General features: G+C 41.2%; 1 protein-coding gene across 1 annotated transcript in view; it reads right to left on the reverse strand.

Annotated features, from left to right (window-relative positions):
• Positions 1-11,981, reverse strand: part of LOC120041683 (reelin-like) — an 89,179-nt gene extending 77,198 nt beyond the window's left edge. Inside the window, exon 1 of the mRNA XM_038986546.1 lies at positions 11,430-11,981. Coding sequence (XP_038842474.1) covers positions 11,430-11,676 — 247 coding nt within the window. The 5' untranslated portion in view covers positions 11,677-11,981. The remainder of the gene's footprint in view (positions 1-11,429) is intronic.
• Positions 11,982-16,666: the final 4,685 nt, after the last annotated feature.

The raw sequence follows: 16,666 nt of genomic DNA on the forward strand, positions 1-16,666 counted from the left end.
ACTTGCAAACTTTGAAATCAGAGGCAAATGCTTACGTTAATCCGCCATCTCTGACCACAACACCCTAGCAAAAACGAAAGGTAACAGCAGTGCTCACTGTTTCTCCTAATGAACGGTCTACACGTCATCTCCCGTCGCCCTCAGACATGGATGGACGTTGAATAATGACTTGTATCATGGGTGACCTGACTGCCCTCTATCTACCTCCCTGAATGTTTTATGTTTTAAATCTAACTTTTATTTAACTAGGCAAGTCAGTTACGAACAAATTCTTATTTACAATGCCGGTCTACCCCGGCAAAACCCAGACGACGCCGGGCCAATTTTGTGCCGCCCTTTGGGACTCCCAATCACGGCTGGATGTGATACAGCCTGGATGTGTGCGAATGTGTGTGTGGTTCCTCTGTGAGAATGAGCAGGTTGGCGTGTGTGAGTCATAGAGGTTTAAAACAGGCAGTCAGAGAGGGGTTGAAACAGGCAGTCAGAGAGGGGTTAAAACAGATAGTCAGAGAGAGTTATAACAAGTAGTCAGAGAGGGGTTAAAACAGGCAGTCAGAGAGGGGTTGAAACAGGCAGTCAGAGAGGGGTTAAAACAGGTAGTCAGAGAGAGTTATAACAAGTAGTCAGAGAGGGGTTAAAACAGGCAGTCAGAGAGGGGTTAAAACAGGCAGTCAGAGAGGGGTTAAAACAGGTATTCAGAGCGAGGTTAAAACAGGCAGTCAGAGAAGGGTTAAAACAGGTATTCAGAGCGGGGTTAAAACAGGCAGTCAGAGAGGGGTTAAAACAGGTAGTCAGAGAGAGTTAAAACAGGTAGTCAGAGAGGGGTTAAAACAGGCAGTCAGAGAGAGTTAAAACAGGTAGTCAGAGAGGGGTTAAAACAGGCAGTCATAGAGGGTTAAAACAGGTAGTCAGAGAGGGGTTAAAACAGGTAGTCAGAGAGGGGTTAAAACAGGTAGTCAGAGAAAGTTTAAACAGGTAATCAGATATGGTTAAAACAGGTAGTCAGAGAGGGGTTAAAACAGGTAGTCAGATATGGTTAAAACAGGTAGTCAGAGAGTGTTAAAACAGGTAGTCAGAGAGGGGTTAAAACAGGTAGTCAGATATGGTTAAAACAGGTAGTCAGAGAGTGTTAAAACAGGTAGTCAGAGAGGGGTTAAAACAGGTAATCAGATATGGTTAAAACAGGTAGTCAGAGAGGGGTTAAAACAGGTAGTCAGATATGGTTAAAACAGGTAGTCAGAGAGTGTTAAAACAGGTAGTCAGAGAGGGGTTAAAACAGGTAGTCAGAGAGGGTTAAAACAGGTAGTCAGAGAGGGTTAAAACAGGTAGTCAGAGAGGGTTAAAACAGGTAGTCAGAGAGGGTTAAAACAGGTAGTCAGAGAGGGTTAAAACAGGTAGTCAGAGAGGGGTTAAAACAGGTAGTCAGATATGGTTAAAACAGGTAGTCAAAGAGGGGTTAAAACAGGTAAACAGGTAGTCAGAGAGGGTTAAAACAGGTAGTCAGAGAGGGTTAAAACAGGTAGTCAGAGAGGGGTTAAAACAGGTAAACAGGTAGTCAGAGAGGGTTAAAACAGGTAGTCAGAGAGGGTTAAAACAGGTAGTCAGAGAGGGGTTAAAACAGGTAAACAGGTAGTCAGAGAGGGGTTAAAACAGGCAGTCAGAGAGAGTTATAACAGGTAGTCAGAGAGGGGTTAAAACAGGTAAACAGGTAGTCAGAGAGGGGTTAAAACAGGCAGTCAGAGAGAGTTATAACAGGTAGTCAGAGAGGGGTTAAAACAGGCAGTCAGAGACAGTTATAACAGGTAGTCAGAGAGGGTTATAACAGGTCCTATTCAGGTACAGTATAGAGGCAGTACTCTGCTGGTTCTGAATGGTTTCACTGTTCCTGTTATCTATGTTTACAACTACGGCTCTGGGTTGAAAAAAATGAAAAACAATAAGACTTGGATCTGTAGCTGGCGTGGAGCTGTCCAACAGTCTCAATCCTCAGCGCAGTGAAAAATGGCTATGAAAAACAAAGAGAAAAAGCTACATTTGCTTCAAGATGACCAAAATAAAGAGCTGTTTTTGCGTGCGTGCGTGCGTGCGTGCGTGCGTGCGTGCGTGCGTGCGTGCGTGCGTGCGTGCGTGCGTGTGTGTTTATTTCTCTCTTTCACGTCTCCTTCTTCCAGCAGTATCTCGATCACTCCACTTAGTCTATAAAAACTGCATTATCTTACCGGGAGGTGAGAGGAGAGATAGCGATACAGATCAGGTCAGAAAAACAATTAGTGTATTTAATTTCTTCCATACAGGCTGTGGAGCATGAAACCTATCACTAAACACAAATTCTTATTTACATTGACAGCCTACTCCAGCCAAACCCTAACCACACTGGGCCAATTGTGCACCACACTATGGGGCTCCCCATCACAGCTGGTTATAATACAGCCTGGAATCGAATCAGGGTCTGTAGTGTCACCTGTATTACTGAGATGCAGTTCCTTAGATCACTGCACCACTCCCAATGCATGCAGAGTCTCAATTTGATGTTTGTTCCATTTTGTTATTTCTTGGTTGGTTGGCTGGCTGGCTGGCTGGCTGGCTGGCTGGTTGGTTGGTTGGTTGGTGAGCGGAACCCAGACCTCACGACCATAAAAGGCAATGGGTTCTATAACTGATTCAAGTATTTTTAGCCAGGTCCTAATATGGATGTTGAATTGTATGTTCATTTTAATGGCGTAGAAGGCCTTTCTTGCCTTGTCTCTCAGATTGTTCACAGCTTTGTGGAAGTTACCTATGATACTGACATTTAAGTCGAGGTAGCTATAATTCTCGCTCTAAGGTAATGGTGTCTACGTGGAATTTGTATTTTTGGTCCTGGGAATTTGACCTTTTTTGGAACACCATTATTTTTTATCTTACTGAGATTTATTGTCAGGGCCCAGGTCTGACTGAATCTGTGTAGAAGATCTAGGTGTTACTGTAGGCCCTCCTTGGTTGGTGACAGAAACACCAGATCACCAGCAAACAGTAGACATTTGACTTTAGATTCTAGTAAGGTGAGGCCAGGTGCTGCAGACTTGTCTAGTGCCCGCGCCAATTCGTTGATATATATGTTGAAGAGGGTGGGGCTGAAGCTGTATCCCTGTCTCACCCTACGGCCCTGTGGAAAGAAATGTGTGTTTTTTGTTTTGCCAATTTTATCCGCACACTTGTTGTTTGTGAACAGGGATTTTATAATGTCGTATGTTTTTCCCCCAACACCACTTTCCATCAATTTGTATAGCAGACCCTCATGCTTTTTTTAATCAACAAAGCATGAGAAAACTTTGCCTTTGTTTTGGTCTGTTTGTTTGTTAGGCTGTTTGTGCCTTTGTTATAGCAAACAAAAAGAGTGGAGAAGTGGATTACCTATTTTGGATATGCAGCTCTTCATGTTTTTCTTGGTTTAGTGTTTTCCATTTTTCCCAGAAGTGGTTAGATTCAATGGATTCTTCAGTTACATTGAGCTGATTTCTGACGTGCTGTTCCTTCTTTTTCCGTGGTGTATTTCTGTATTGTTTTAGTGATTCACCAGAGTGAAGGCTCAGCTTTTATGGGTCTCTATGTTTTTGGTTAGATAGGTTTCTCAGTTTCTTTCTTAGGTTTTTGCATTCTTCATCAAACCATTTTGTCATCGTTTTTTCATTTTCTTAGGTTGTCTACTTGACATGTTTAGATTTGATAGGGAAGCTGAAAGGTCAATTATACTGTTTTTCTACTGCCAAATTTATACCTTCACTATTACAGTGAAATGTTTTTCCAAGAAATTGTCTAAAAGGGATTTGAATTTGTTGCTGTCTAAATGTTTTTTTTTGGTAGGTTTCTAGACTACTTTCCTTCCATCTATAGCATTTCTTCATACAGTATTTGATCTGATTGGGGTGTCAGTGGGCTGGCTTTGCTAAAGTAATCGACAGGTACTACTGCCAAGGGATGAGCTGTAGATGTACCTAACATAGAAGTCTCCTCATAGCCTCCTCAAAGTTGGGGGGGGGGGGGCACATTTGGGAGGAAATAAAGATCTTTGTCCTTTGCTCTTCATCAGGCAAGCGTGCCCACTTCATCCTAAATGCACAAGGACTACCAAGCTTCAACCTGTGACTATCTCATTCCTCATTATGCTTCCATCTTCTTTATGCTTCCACCCTTTCCTCCAAATCCAAGTACTACCCACAATGAGCTGTCAAAATATGCCAAAACATGCAACCCCCGTCCCCATATCCCCGTATCTGATCAGCTCAATCCAGCTCACACTGTCATTTAAATCTCCCCTACTTCTCAACTCTGATCTCACACACAGCCCCAGTTGGTTTAAATATCTCCCTCCCTCCTCCCTCTTCCCTGTCCCCGTCTGCAGCACATTTCTAATGCTAATTATTTAAACCTCTCTCTCTCTCTCTCGTTCTTTCTCGCTCTCTTTCTCTCTCCTTCTTTCTCTCTCTCTCTCCCTCCCTCTTTTTTTATATCCCTCCCCCTCTCTCTCCCTCCATCCCCCTCTCATCCCCCTCTCTCTCTCTCTCCCTCTCTCTCTCTCTCTCTTTCTTTTTCCCTCCCTCAACTTCTTGTTCTCGCTCATTCAGTTTTTGTGATCTCTCCGTTAGTCAGTTTGTCCTGAGGCTATAAAGCCACCTACACACTGAGGAGCGGAGCACCTAAAACACCAGCCAGCAGCTATCTCCGGCATCGGCTCATTCTCATAACAAATGTCCCACTTCACTCTGCATCAATACTTACATAAACACCCATTTAAATCCATCTATCCACCCGCCGACCCAAACAAACACAACACGGAACAGCTCTGCAGTGTCACAGCCAGCAATTCAACTAAATCCAAACACAGCACGCACAACAGTCCCAAACAGTCGTATCTCATCCCAGCAAACCAAAATTGGTTCAGTGAAAGTCCAAAGGAAAAAAAAACGTTTGGTCGCAGCAAATGTTTCATAACACAAAATCTGTCCAGATGATTCTAGAATGTTTGTATAAAACATCCGCCTGAACATTCCTAGAACACATCTGTTCTTTAAAGTTTCCCAGAATGTTTCAGGGGGTTCTGGGAAATGTCTGGAGGGAACATTGTGGGGACATCATAAACGATATGTTTCAGGAGGTTCTGGGAACAGTCTGGTGGGATCATTGTGGGGACATCATAAACGATATGTTTCAGGAGGTTCTGGGAACAGTCTGGTGGGAACATTGTGGGGACATCATAAACGATATGTTTCAGGAGGTTCTGGGAACAGTCTGATCAGGAAGTTAGTCAGGAAGTTAAAGCTTTGTCGCAAATGAGTCTTCCAAATGGACAATGACCCCAAGCATACTTCCAAAGTTGTGGCAAAATGGCATAAGGACAACAAAGTCAAGGTATTGGAGTGGCCATCACAAAGCCCTGACCTCAATCCTATAGAAAATGTGTGGGCAGAACTGAAAAAGCGTGTGCGAGCAAGGAGGCCTACAAACCTGACTCAGTTACACCAGCTCTGTCAGGAGGAATGGGCCAAAATGCACCCAACTTATTGTGAGAAGCTTGTGGAAGGCTACCTGAAACATTTGACCCAAGTTAAACAATTTAAAGGCAATTCTACCAAATACTAATTCAATGTATGTAAACTTCTGACCCACTGAGAATGTGATGAAAGAAATAAAAGCTGAAAGAAATAAATAAATCATTCTCTCTACTATTATTCTGACATTTCACATTCTTAAAATAAAGTGGTGATCCTAACTGACCTAAGACAGGGAATTTTTACTTGGATTAACACTTTATGCCACCGAAGGAGAGCTGCAGTTTAGTGTTATTTTTCAGTCTAATATGGCCAATCAGGACGCAGAATAATTTCGGAGTTCCCATCCTCTTCATGTGTTCTTTTAACACCGTATTTTTTATTTTACTATTTGCTATTGCGCTTTTATTGTTGACCATTTTAATTTAATACAATCACAGTAAGGTACTTCATTATTAACCAGAAATGATTTGATATTGAGATTTTGTTTTTTAAACGACTGCATTGGACATTTAAATCAATAAATGATTATTCCATTGAACCATTCATTTGGTTTTGTTTATTATGTATCATAATTTTTCAGAATTGGTATTGCATGAATTTGTATGTGTTTTGATTGAAATTGAGAAAAGTTTCAATAGTTTTTTTATACACTGTGAAGGTTCGGAGCTATTTAGAGAGGTATTTAAGAAGGTAGTATTTAGGTAGTATAAGGAGGTATTTAAGAAGGTAGTATTTAGGTAGTATAAGGAGGTATTTAAGAAGGTAGTATTTAGGTAGTATAAGGAGGTATTTAAGAAGGTAGTATTTAGGTAGTATAAGGAGGTATTTAAGAAGGTAGTATTTAGGTAGTATAAGGAGGTATTTAAGAAGGTAGTATTTAGGTAGTATAAGGAGGTATTTAAGAAGGTAGTATTTAGGTAGTATAAGGAGGTATTTAAGAAGGTAGTATTTAGGTAGTATAAGGAGGTATTTAAGAAGGTAGTATTTAAGAAGCACGCACATATTTAGTATTTTATTTTATTTCAACTTCATTTAAACAGAGAGATACAGTTAAAATCAAAAAGTTTACATACACCTTAGCCAAATACATTTAATCTCAGTTTTTTTCACAATTCCTGACATTTAATAATCTTTTTTCCAGATCTGAAGATTACAGGTTCAATTCAACAGATTATTTAACCATGTTTATTTTAATAAGAAAATAATAAGAAAGAAAACAGTGACATTTTGGATCAGATAGTAGAAGAGAGGATATCTTAATTTCATCCAGATTTATAAATCTTAAATACAGAATGTAGACTAACTGGGGGGGGAAAAAATATTGTGTAAAAATTGACTGTTAAACTTTTCAGAAAACACACCCAATATAATGTCTACTTTAAAACGCATGACATGGTTCCTCCTGTCTTATTTTTCATGATCTGAAAAGCAAAAGGGATCGTAGATCAGCACTCGCAGGAGCATGGATTTCCTGATTGTATGATTCAATGCTGTTCAAATGTCCTATGAAATTAAAATGTGTGCCTATACGTAATGCCAATGCATACACCAACACTTGGGCTCCTGAGTGGTCTAAGGCACTGCATGTCAGTGCTAGAGGTGTCACTACAGACCCTTGTTCAAATCCAGGCTGTATCACAACCAGCTGTGATTGGGAGTCCCATAGGGTGCTGCACAGTTGTCTGGGTTTGGCCGGTGTAGGCCTTCATTATAAAGAAGAATGTGTTCTTAACTGACTTGCCTACTTAAGTATTTTTTTTTAATCAAATTTTTATTGCCATTACATAAATCTTCTTAGGGATAGCCCCCTTTTTTCATATTTCGCCTAAAATGACATACCCAAATCTAACTGCCTGTAGCTCAGGACCTGAAGCAAGGATATACATATTCTTGGTACCATTTGAAAGGAAACACGTTGAAGTTTGTGGAAATGTGAATTAAATGTAGGAGAATATAACACAATACATCTGGTAGAAGAAAATACAAAGAAAAAAACTACAGTTTCTAATTTTTATACCACCATCTTTGAAATGCAACAGAAAGGTCCCATTTCCAGCCATCACTCTGGTGCCACCCCGGACCCTTCCAGCTCCCCATTATTCAGACAGATAACTTGAAGTATGAGCGAACTACATGACATTTAGTGTGAAGTCACCAAGCTACATTTGGGCAAATCGTGAAGGAGACATTTGCATTCATATTAAATTTTTCTGCAAGAATCTCGTCAAATCTGTATACTTGGACTTTGATTTAGCTTTTCCAGTATTAGTAGCCATATTATAAGTTCACCATTTGCAAAACAAACTATTTTCATAACTTCGTAACTCTGAATATTCTTATAATTTTTGTCCAAAAGAAAAAGGCATGCTGTCGGAAAAGGTTAGCAGCTACATTTTGCGACAGATACCGGGTTTCCCGTAAAACCCAGCTCATTGGCTATCTAGCTATCTTTGTTTGAACCCGATAGGTGCTTATTTGACGAAGTTAGAGTGTAGAACAGCCATGTCATCGGCGTGCCATGAAGTCGTCGCTCTCTGACCAAATTTGGTGTCCTATAGGATATACTACACCCCTAATGATATAGCGAAGTCTGGTTACGTTCTAGGATCTCTGAGGAATACATACGAACGTGATTTGACTGGTTGAAACAGCGTTTAGGGTTAGATTTTCACAGATTCCTTTCTTTGCAAATTGAACGAGTGGAAATACAAAATCGATCGTGCATGCTATATGGACCTTTTTAGGATATGAAAAAGGATTTTATATAACAAAACGACACTTCATGTTATCTCTGGGACCCTTTGGATGATAAATCAGAGCAAGATTTCAGAATGTAAGTACACATTTCACCTTCAGAGGGGAATTTATCAAACCTATCGCGGTGAAAAACGTGTTTTGTTGTCAGGAGCTCTCCTCAAACAATAGCATGTCATTTTTTCAGAGTAATAGCTACTGTGAATTGGACAGAGCAGTTATATTAACAAGAATTTAAGCTTTCAGACGATATACGACACTTATATGTACCGACATTTGTTGTTTCTCTAAAATCTGCTATCGTGACACAAGGCGCTGCCTGATTTACAACTGTCCCGTTGACGGGACACCTATCCCTAATTAAATCTGAAGACGAACATAATGGGGATGTATTACAATCTGCTACACATTTGTGGTAATATTAGGTACAGTATTTTGTGTTGAACATATTTTGTGTTTTGGGAACTTACTTCCTGTAAGGTATCCACACTGTTCCCAAAACCTAACTAAATGTTCTGGGAACCTTTAAAGGGAAATGTCACCATTTTTCAACTTCATATTAGTTAAATGAAGGTTAAATTAAATAAAAATAAAATAAAATAAAAACTGAAACGTGCAATTTTACCATTCTGTGTGTTGAAAATGATGAATATTAAGTGGAACATTTGTGAGATTTCCCTTTAAAGAACTCAGAAAGGCTGTTCTGTCAAGATTCTTGCAACGTCAAAGGATTTATTTTTTTTGCACCCTGATACAAATTTTGTCTGAATGTCAGCACAACTGGACAGTTCTAGTGTTTTGGGAACCTATCACTTGTTATATACACACAATGTTCCCACAAAACTAAAGAAACATTCTGGGAACCTTTAAAAGAACAGACAGTAATGTGTTCTAGGAACGTTCTTGCAACATAACGTGAATGTCTTTTGCACCCCAAAAATAATCTTTGGATACTGAACAAAAATATAAAAGCAACAATTTCTATGATTTTACTGAGTTACAGGTTATATAAGTAAATAAGTCAATTTAAATGCATTCATTAGGTTCTTTAAAAAAAAGGTAAGGGGTGTGGATCAGAAAACCAGTCAGTCGCTTGTGTGACCACTATATGCCTCTTCAATGGCTGTGTGCAGTTGCTGGATTTTGGCATTAACTGGAACACGCTGTCGTACACGTCGATCCAGAGCATCCCAAACATGCTCAATGGGTGACACAATGGGTGACATGTCTGGTGAGTATGCAGGCCATGGAAGAACTGAGACATTTTCAGCATCCAGGAATTGTGTACAGATCTTTGCGACATGGGGCCGTGCATTATCATGCTGAAACATGAGGGGATGGCGGCGGATTAATGGCTCGACAAAGAGCGTCAGGATCTCGTCACGGTATCGCTGTGCATTCAAATTGACATTGATAAAATGCAGTTGTGTTTGTTGTCCGTAGCTTATGCCTGCCCATACCATAACCCCACTGCCACTATGGGGCACTCTGTTCACAACGTTGACATCAGCAAACCGCTCGCAAACATGATGCCATACACGTGGTCTGCAATTGTGAGGCCGGTTGGACGTACTGACAAATTCTCTAAAACAAAGTTGGTAGCAAATTATGGTAAAGAAATGAACAATCAATTATCTGGCAACAGCTGTGGTGGATATTCCTGCAGTCAGCATGTCATTGCAAGCTCAATATAAACTTGAGACATCTGTGGCATTGTGTTGCGTGACAAAGCTGCTAATTTTAGTGGCCTTTTTTTGTCCCCAGCACAAGGTGCACCTGTATAAGGATCATGCTGTTTAATCAACATCTTGATATGCCACACCTGTCAGGTGGATGGATTGTCTTGGCAAAGGAGAAATACTCACTAACAGGAATGTAAACACATTTTTTGCCCAAAAAAATTGAGAAATAAGCTTTTTGTGCATATGGAAAATTCCTGGGATCTTATATTTCAGCTCATGAATCACGGAACACTTTACATGTTGCGTTTATATTTTTGTTCACTGTAGAATCATCTGGACAGTTTTTTGTGTTTTGGAAACATATATTTTTTGATGTCCCCACAATGTTCCCTCCAAACTATTCTCACAACCTCAAGAAACATTCTGGAAACGTTTGAAGAACAGACAAAATGTGTTCCCGTGAACATTCTCGCAACGTCAGGTGAATGTTTTATACAAACATTGTATAACATAAACATTCTTTGAATGTGTTTGGGATGTGATCATCCTAACGTTACATAAAACCATAAATGAAACTTAATGGGAATCTTAGATAATGTTCAGAGAATGTTCCCGGTTTACTGGGATGTAAGTAATAACAATATAACAATTAAGATTAATAGAGATTTAGAATGATAGTCCGAAAAAAAAATTGTTCAAATTCGACTCATAAAATTGCAAAACAAATTCAACAAAATAACCAGAAACCGTGGAACAAAGCAGACAAACTGCATATGTAACCATGCTTGTGGTAACTGCCCTTCTAAGTACAGCCAACCATAAAGTGACCTGTCTATCATTCAACTGTCAACCGTCCATCCTAAATACAGCCAACCATAGTGACCTCTCCATCCAACTGTCAACCGTCCATTCTAAATACAGCCAACCATAGTGATCTCTCCATCCAACTGTCAACCGTCCATCCTAAATACAGCCAAGCATAGTGACCTCTCCATCCAACTGTCAACCGTCCATCCTAAATACAGCCAAGCATAGTGACCTCTCCATCCAACTGTCAACCGTCCATCCTAAATACAGCTAACCATAAAGTGACCTCTCCTTCCATCTGTATGTTGGAAACATGCCCCACATTTTTCAGGAATTACCAGCAAGAAATCTGCTTGAAAAACACTAAAATGGTATACCATAGATACACAACTATTTATTCTTAACTTAATAAAGATAATGATTGATATCAGTCATGCAAAAAAAATGATCCTCCACATTCAGACACACACAGTCAAACACTGCGGGGTATCACACACACACACAGCGGGTCACACACACACACACAAAGTCACACACAAGATGATCAAACATAACAAAATCAGTCTCCACCGGCTATACACATACACACTCACATCATTTTACCCTGGGAGTGTACCCTACCACTGAGTGGTGTACTGTGGGCAGCCTAACTTACCTTGATATTCATGTCCCGGAGTGTAGTGGGTGGGGTCCCCAGCGATCTGTAAGGTGAGGAACACCTCTCCCCCTCTCTCTGCCACCCCGGACCCTTCCAGCTCCCCATGGTGGGTACACAGGAAGAAGAAAGGGTTGAAGTGGGGGTAGAAGCCTGCCACAGGGGGACTCCCCAAATCCATACCGGCCGCCAACACCAGGGCCAGCAGGGCACAGCCGAGGGCACCCCCGAAAGAGGCCCGTGCCATCCCCCCCGTGAAGAACGAGGGAAAGAGGGAACGAGGGAGAGATGGATGAGGCAGAGTGAGAGTGGTGGTGCGTGGAGGAAAGGTTGTCACAGATAGAGCTCCAGATGGCTTGAGGGCTGGAGTCAACTTGGAGAAAGAAAGTCCAGCTGGATGGGTGAGGTTGCGTTCTGGAAGTGTGTGGATATATGTGTGTGTGGTGCTGGCTAGAAGCAGACTGTAAGTAGACTGCACTCTGTTTCTATGTTCCTCTTCTCTTCTCTCCTCTCTTCCGTCTACTCTGTGGGAGTTCAGAGCTAGTCTGTCCTGCTCCATGGTTTAAATACCTCTCCCCCTCCCTCTGTTTCCCTCTCTCCTCCCCTTCACCCACCCCTCCCTCCCTCCCTCTCTCTCTTTCAGCTCCACACGTGCTGTACGCTCTATGGGCTGGCCTCCCCCCTCACTCTCTCTCTCTCTCACAGCGCTCTCCTCCCATTTTTTCTGTCAGTCAGTCTATCATTCTGCGATTTCTCTCTAGCTCTTTCTCCCTCTTTCTCTCTATCCGTCTCTCTATTCCTCACTCCCTCTCTCTATTCCAGCTTTCTCTGTTCTTCCTTTTTCTCTACACCTTGCTCTCTCTATTTCAGCGCTCTCTCTCTCCCCCTCTCTCTCTATCCCACTGTATCACTCCACCCAGCACCCTTCCATCTCTCTCCAGAGACCTTAGCTGTCTTATCACTATGCATCGGTTGGTTTCTTTATCTCCACCATACAAGACATAGAGCTCTCTGAGAGAAGAGAGAGATCCCAGATTATTCACTCTTCTCTTTGTCTTTTTCTCCATCCACTATCCAGCCTGTCTCCTCCTCTCTCACCCAGTATCACCCCTCCCTCCCCTCCCCTCCTTTAGCTCTTCCCTCCGTCTCTCTCAGCTCTCCCTCTCACTTAGTCCCCCTCCCTTCTGTCTGTCTCCATACTAACCCCCTCTTTCCATATCCCGCTCTCTCTCTCTCTCTCTCTCTCTCTCTCTCTCTCTCTCTCTCTCTATCATTTACTCTCTGTCTCTCTCTCTATCTTTCTCTCTCTCTCTCTCTCTCTCTCTCTCTCTCTCTCTCTCTCTATCATACACTCTGTCTCTCTATCTTTCTCTCTCTCTCTTTCTCTCTCTCTCTCTCTCTCTCTCTACCATTCACTCTCTGTCTCTCTATCTTTCTCTCTCTCTCTCTCTCGCTCTCTTTCTCTCTCTACCATTCACTCTCTATCTATCTTTCTCTCTCTGTCTCTTTATCTTTCTTTTTTCTCTACTTCAAAAACACACGGTCTCTTTTCAGTAAAGTATTTCACCCCATTACACATATTTTATTTTTCCTCCTCTTCCTCTCATTTATTTATTTGGGATTTCCATTAGAATATCCTTTTTCCATGTGATTCTCCAACTTTCTCTCTTTTCACTGTCAGCCCAGCCAGCCTCCCCCCCCTTCTCTCTCTCTTCCCCATCTCGCTCTTCTCTCTCTCTTCCCCGTCTCGCTCTTCTCTCTCTCTTCCCCGTCTCGCTCCCTCCCTGTGTTCTCTGTTCTAGATTAACTCACCACTACAGAGCAGAGTAGACACCAGAAGCCGATAGTTCTGTTTTCTCGCCCGTCTGTCTCTATAGGCTGACTTTTGAAATGATAGCTTAGGTCTCTCTCTCCCTCTCTCACAATTTCAATTCAATTCAAGGGGATTTATTGGCATGGGAAATAAATGTTTACATTGCCAAAAGCAAATGGAATAGACGATAAACAAAAAGGGAAACAAACAAGCGAAACATTAGTAAACATTACACTCACAAAAGTTTTAAAAGAATATAGACATTTCAAATGTGTTGTAACAATGTGCAAGTAGTTGATGTATGAAAGGACAATAAACAGATAAATATAGGTTGTATTTACAATGTTGTTTGTTCTCCACTGGTTGACCTTTTCTCATGGCAACGGGCCACAAATATTGCTGCTGTGATTGCACACAGCGGTATTTCAGATATGGGAGTTTATCAATGTTTGATTTATTTTCAAATTATTTTTGTGTCTGTGTGTTCTGTGGGAAATATGACATTTGGCACGAGGTTAGGAAGTGCAGCTCAGTTTCCACCTCATTTTGTGGACAGTGTGCACATAAACAGACCTGGCTCTCAAGAGAAGACAGGCTATGGTGGCCTCTCTCAATTGCAAGGCTATGCTCACTGAATGTGTACCTAGTCAAGGATCTTCAAAGTGTTGGGTCAGTCACAGTGGTCAGGTATTCTGCCATGTTGTACTCTCTGTTTAGGCCCAGATAGCATTCCAATTGGCTGTTTGTTTGATTCTTTCCAGTCTGTCAAATAGTTACAGTGCCTTCAGAAAGTATTCATACCCCTTGACTTATTCCACATTTTGTTGTGTAACCGCCTGAATTCAAAATGGATTAAATTGCCTTTTTTTTCTCTCAACCATCTACACATAATACTCCAACATGACGAAGTGAAAACATGTTTATTGAAAATGAAATACATAAATATCTAATTTACAGTTAAATCATGGTTAAATAAATAAATAAAACATAAGTATTCACACCTGTTTGCGATGCCAATCAAAAATTATGGACAGGTGCATCCAATGTCCTTTATTCATCTTTGAGATGTCACTACAACTTTATTAACACTTAATTAACACAATTAAATAGTTTGGACTTAGAAAGAAACACACTTGTCTTTCAGAAAGTATTCACATGCCAGACTTTTTCAAAATGTTGTTGTGTTACAGCCTGAATTTTTAAATGGATTAAATTGAGACTTAGTGTCACTGGTCTCCGATAATGTGGAATTATGTTTTAAGACATTTGTACAAATGAATTAAAAATGAAAAGCTGTAATGTCTCGAGTCAATAAGTATTCAACCCCTTTGTTATGGCAAGACTCAATAAGTTCAGGAGTAAACATGTGCTTAACAAGTTGTATGCAAGTTACTCTGTGTCCAATAATAGTGTTTAACATGATTTTTGAGCGACTACCTCATCTCTGTACCCCACAAATACAATTGTCTTTAAGGTCCCTCTGTCGAGCAGTGAATTTAAAACACAGATTCAAACACAAAGACCACACAGAGGTTTTCCAATTCCTCGCAAAGAAGGGCACCTATTGATAGATGGGTAAAAATGAATATCCCTTTGAGCATGGTGAAGTTATTAATTACACTTTGGAATGTGTATCAATACACCCAGTCACTACAAAGATACAGGCATCCTTCTTAACTTAGTTGCTGGAGAGGAAGGAAAATGCTCAGGGATTTCACCATGTGGCCAATGGTGACTATAAAACAGTTACAGAGTTTAATGGCTGTGATTGGAGAAAACTGAGGTTTTATCAACAACAGAGTGAAAAGAAGGAACACAAAAATGTTTTTACAAAACATGCATCCTGTTTGCTATAAGGCACTAAAGTAAAGCTGTAGAAAATGTGGCAAATAAATTAACTTTACGTCCTGAATGATTCCATATGTGTTATTTCATAGTTTAGATGTCTTCACTATTATTCTACAATGTAGAAAATAGTTTTTAAAAAATAAAGAAAAACCCTTGAATGAGTAGGTGTGTCCAAATGTATTGATTGGTACTGTATGTCTGGGGAAGGGTATAAAACTATTTTTGGAGTATTGAAAGTTTCCAAGAGCACAGTGGTCTCCATCATTGGGTTCTGGAAAAAATGCCCAGAGCTGGCCGTCCGACCAAACTGAGCAACCGGGCAAGAAGGACCTTGGTCAGTGAGTTGACCAAGAACCCAATTACAACACTGACAGATCTGTAGAGTTCATTGGCTAGAATGGGAGAACTTGCCAGAAGGACAACAGTCTCTACAGCACTTCACCAATCTGGGCTTTATGGGAGAGTGGGGCACACGCCTGAGAGAAAGAGTTTGCAAAAAGGCACGTGAAAGACTCAAACGATTAGGCAAAAGATTAAGTGGTCGGATGAGAAAACGTTTACTATTTGGCCTGAATGCAAAGGGCAATGTCTGGAGAAAACCAGGCACAGCTCATCACCCATCTAACACCATCCCTACTGTGAAGCATGTTGGTGGCAGCTTCATGCTATAGGGATGCTTTTCAGCAGCAGTGACTGGGAGACTGGTAAAGGATAGAGGTAACAATGAATGGAGCCAAATACAGGCAAATCCTAGATGAGAACCTGCCTCAGAGTGCAAACGACAGACTAGGGGCGAAGATTTACATTCCAACAGGATAATGACCCCGAGCACACAGCCAAGCAACACTGGAATGGCTTCAGGACAAGAATGTGAAAGTCCTTGAGTGGCCCAGCCAAAGCCCAGACTTTAATCCCATTGAAAATCTGTGTAAATACTTGAATATTGCTGTTCTCCGCCACTCCCCATCTAATGTAGCAGAGCTTGAGAAAATCGACAAAGGAAAAATGGGAGAAAATCCCCAAATTCAGCTGTGCAAAGCTGATACAGACATAACCAAGACGACTCAAAGCTGATACAGACATAACCAAGATGACTCAAAGCTGTAATCGCCGCCAAAGGTCTACAAAGTATTGACTCAGGGGTGTGAATACTTACGTAAATGAGATATTTCTATTCAGAGACTTGTCCCGAAACCACTCCTGTGTTGTCTTGGCTGTGTGCTTATGGTCATTGCCCTGTTGGTCATTGCCCTGTTGGACTTCTCCCCAGTCTGAGGTCCTGAACTCTGTCGGGTTCTTGGTCACCTCCCTGACCAAGGCCCTTCTCCCCTGATTGCTCAGTTTGGCCGGACGGCCAGCTCTAGGAAGAGTCTTTGTGGTTCAAAACTTCTTCCATTTAAGAATGATGGAGGCCACTGTGTTCTTGGGGACCTTCAATGCTGCAGACATTGTTTGGTGCCCTTCCCCAGATCTGTGCCTCAACACAATCCTGAATCAGAGCTCTACGGACAATTCCTTAGACCTCATGGCTTGGTTTTTGCTCTAACATGCACTGTCAACTGTGGGACCTTATATA

The sequence above is a fragment of the Salvelinus namaycush genome, unplaced genomic scaffold, assembly GCF_016432855.1.
Source record: "Salvelinus namaycush isolate Seneca unplaced genomic scaffold, SaNama_1.0 Scaffold504, whole genome shotgun sequence".
In the NCBI taxonomy this organism is placed as follows: Eukaryota; Metazoa; Chordata; class Actinopteri; order Salmoniformes; family Salmonidae; genus Salvelinus; species Salvelinus namaycush.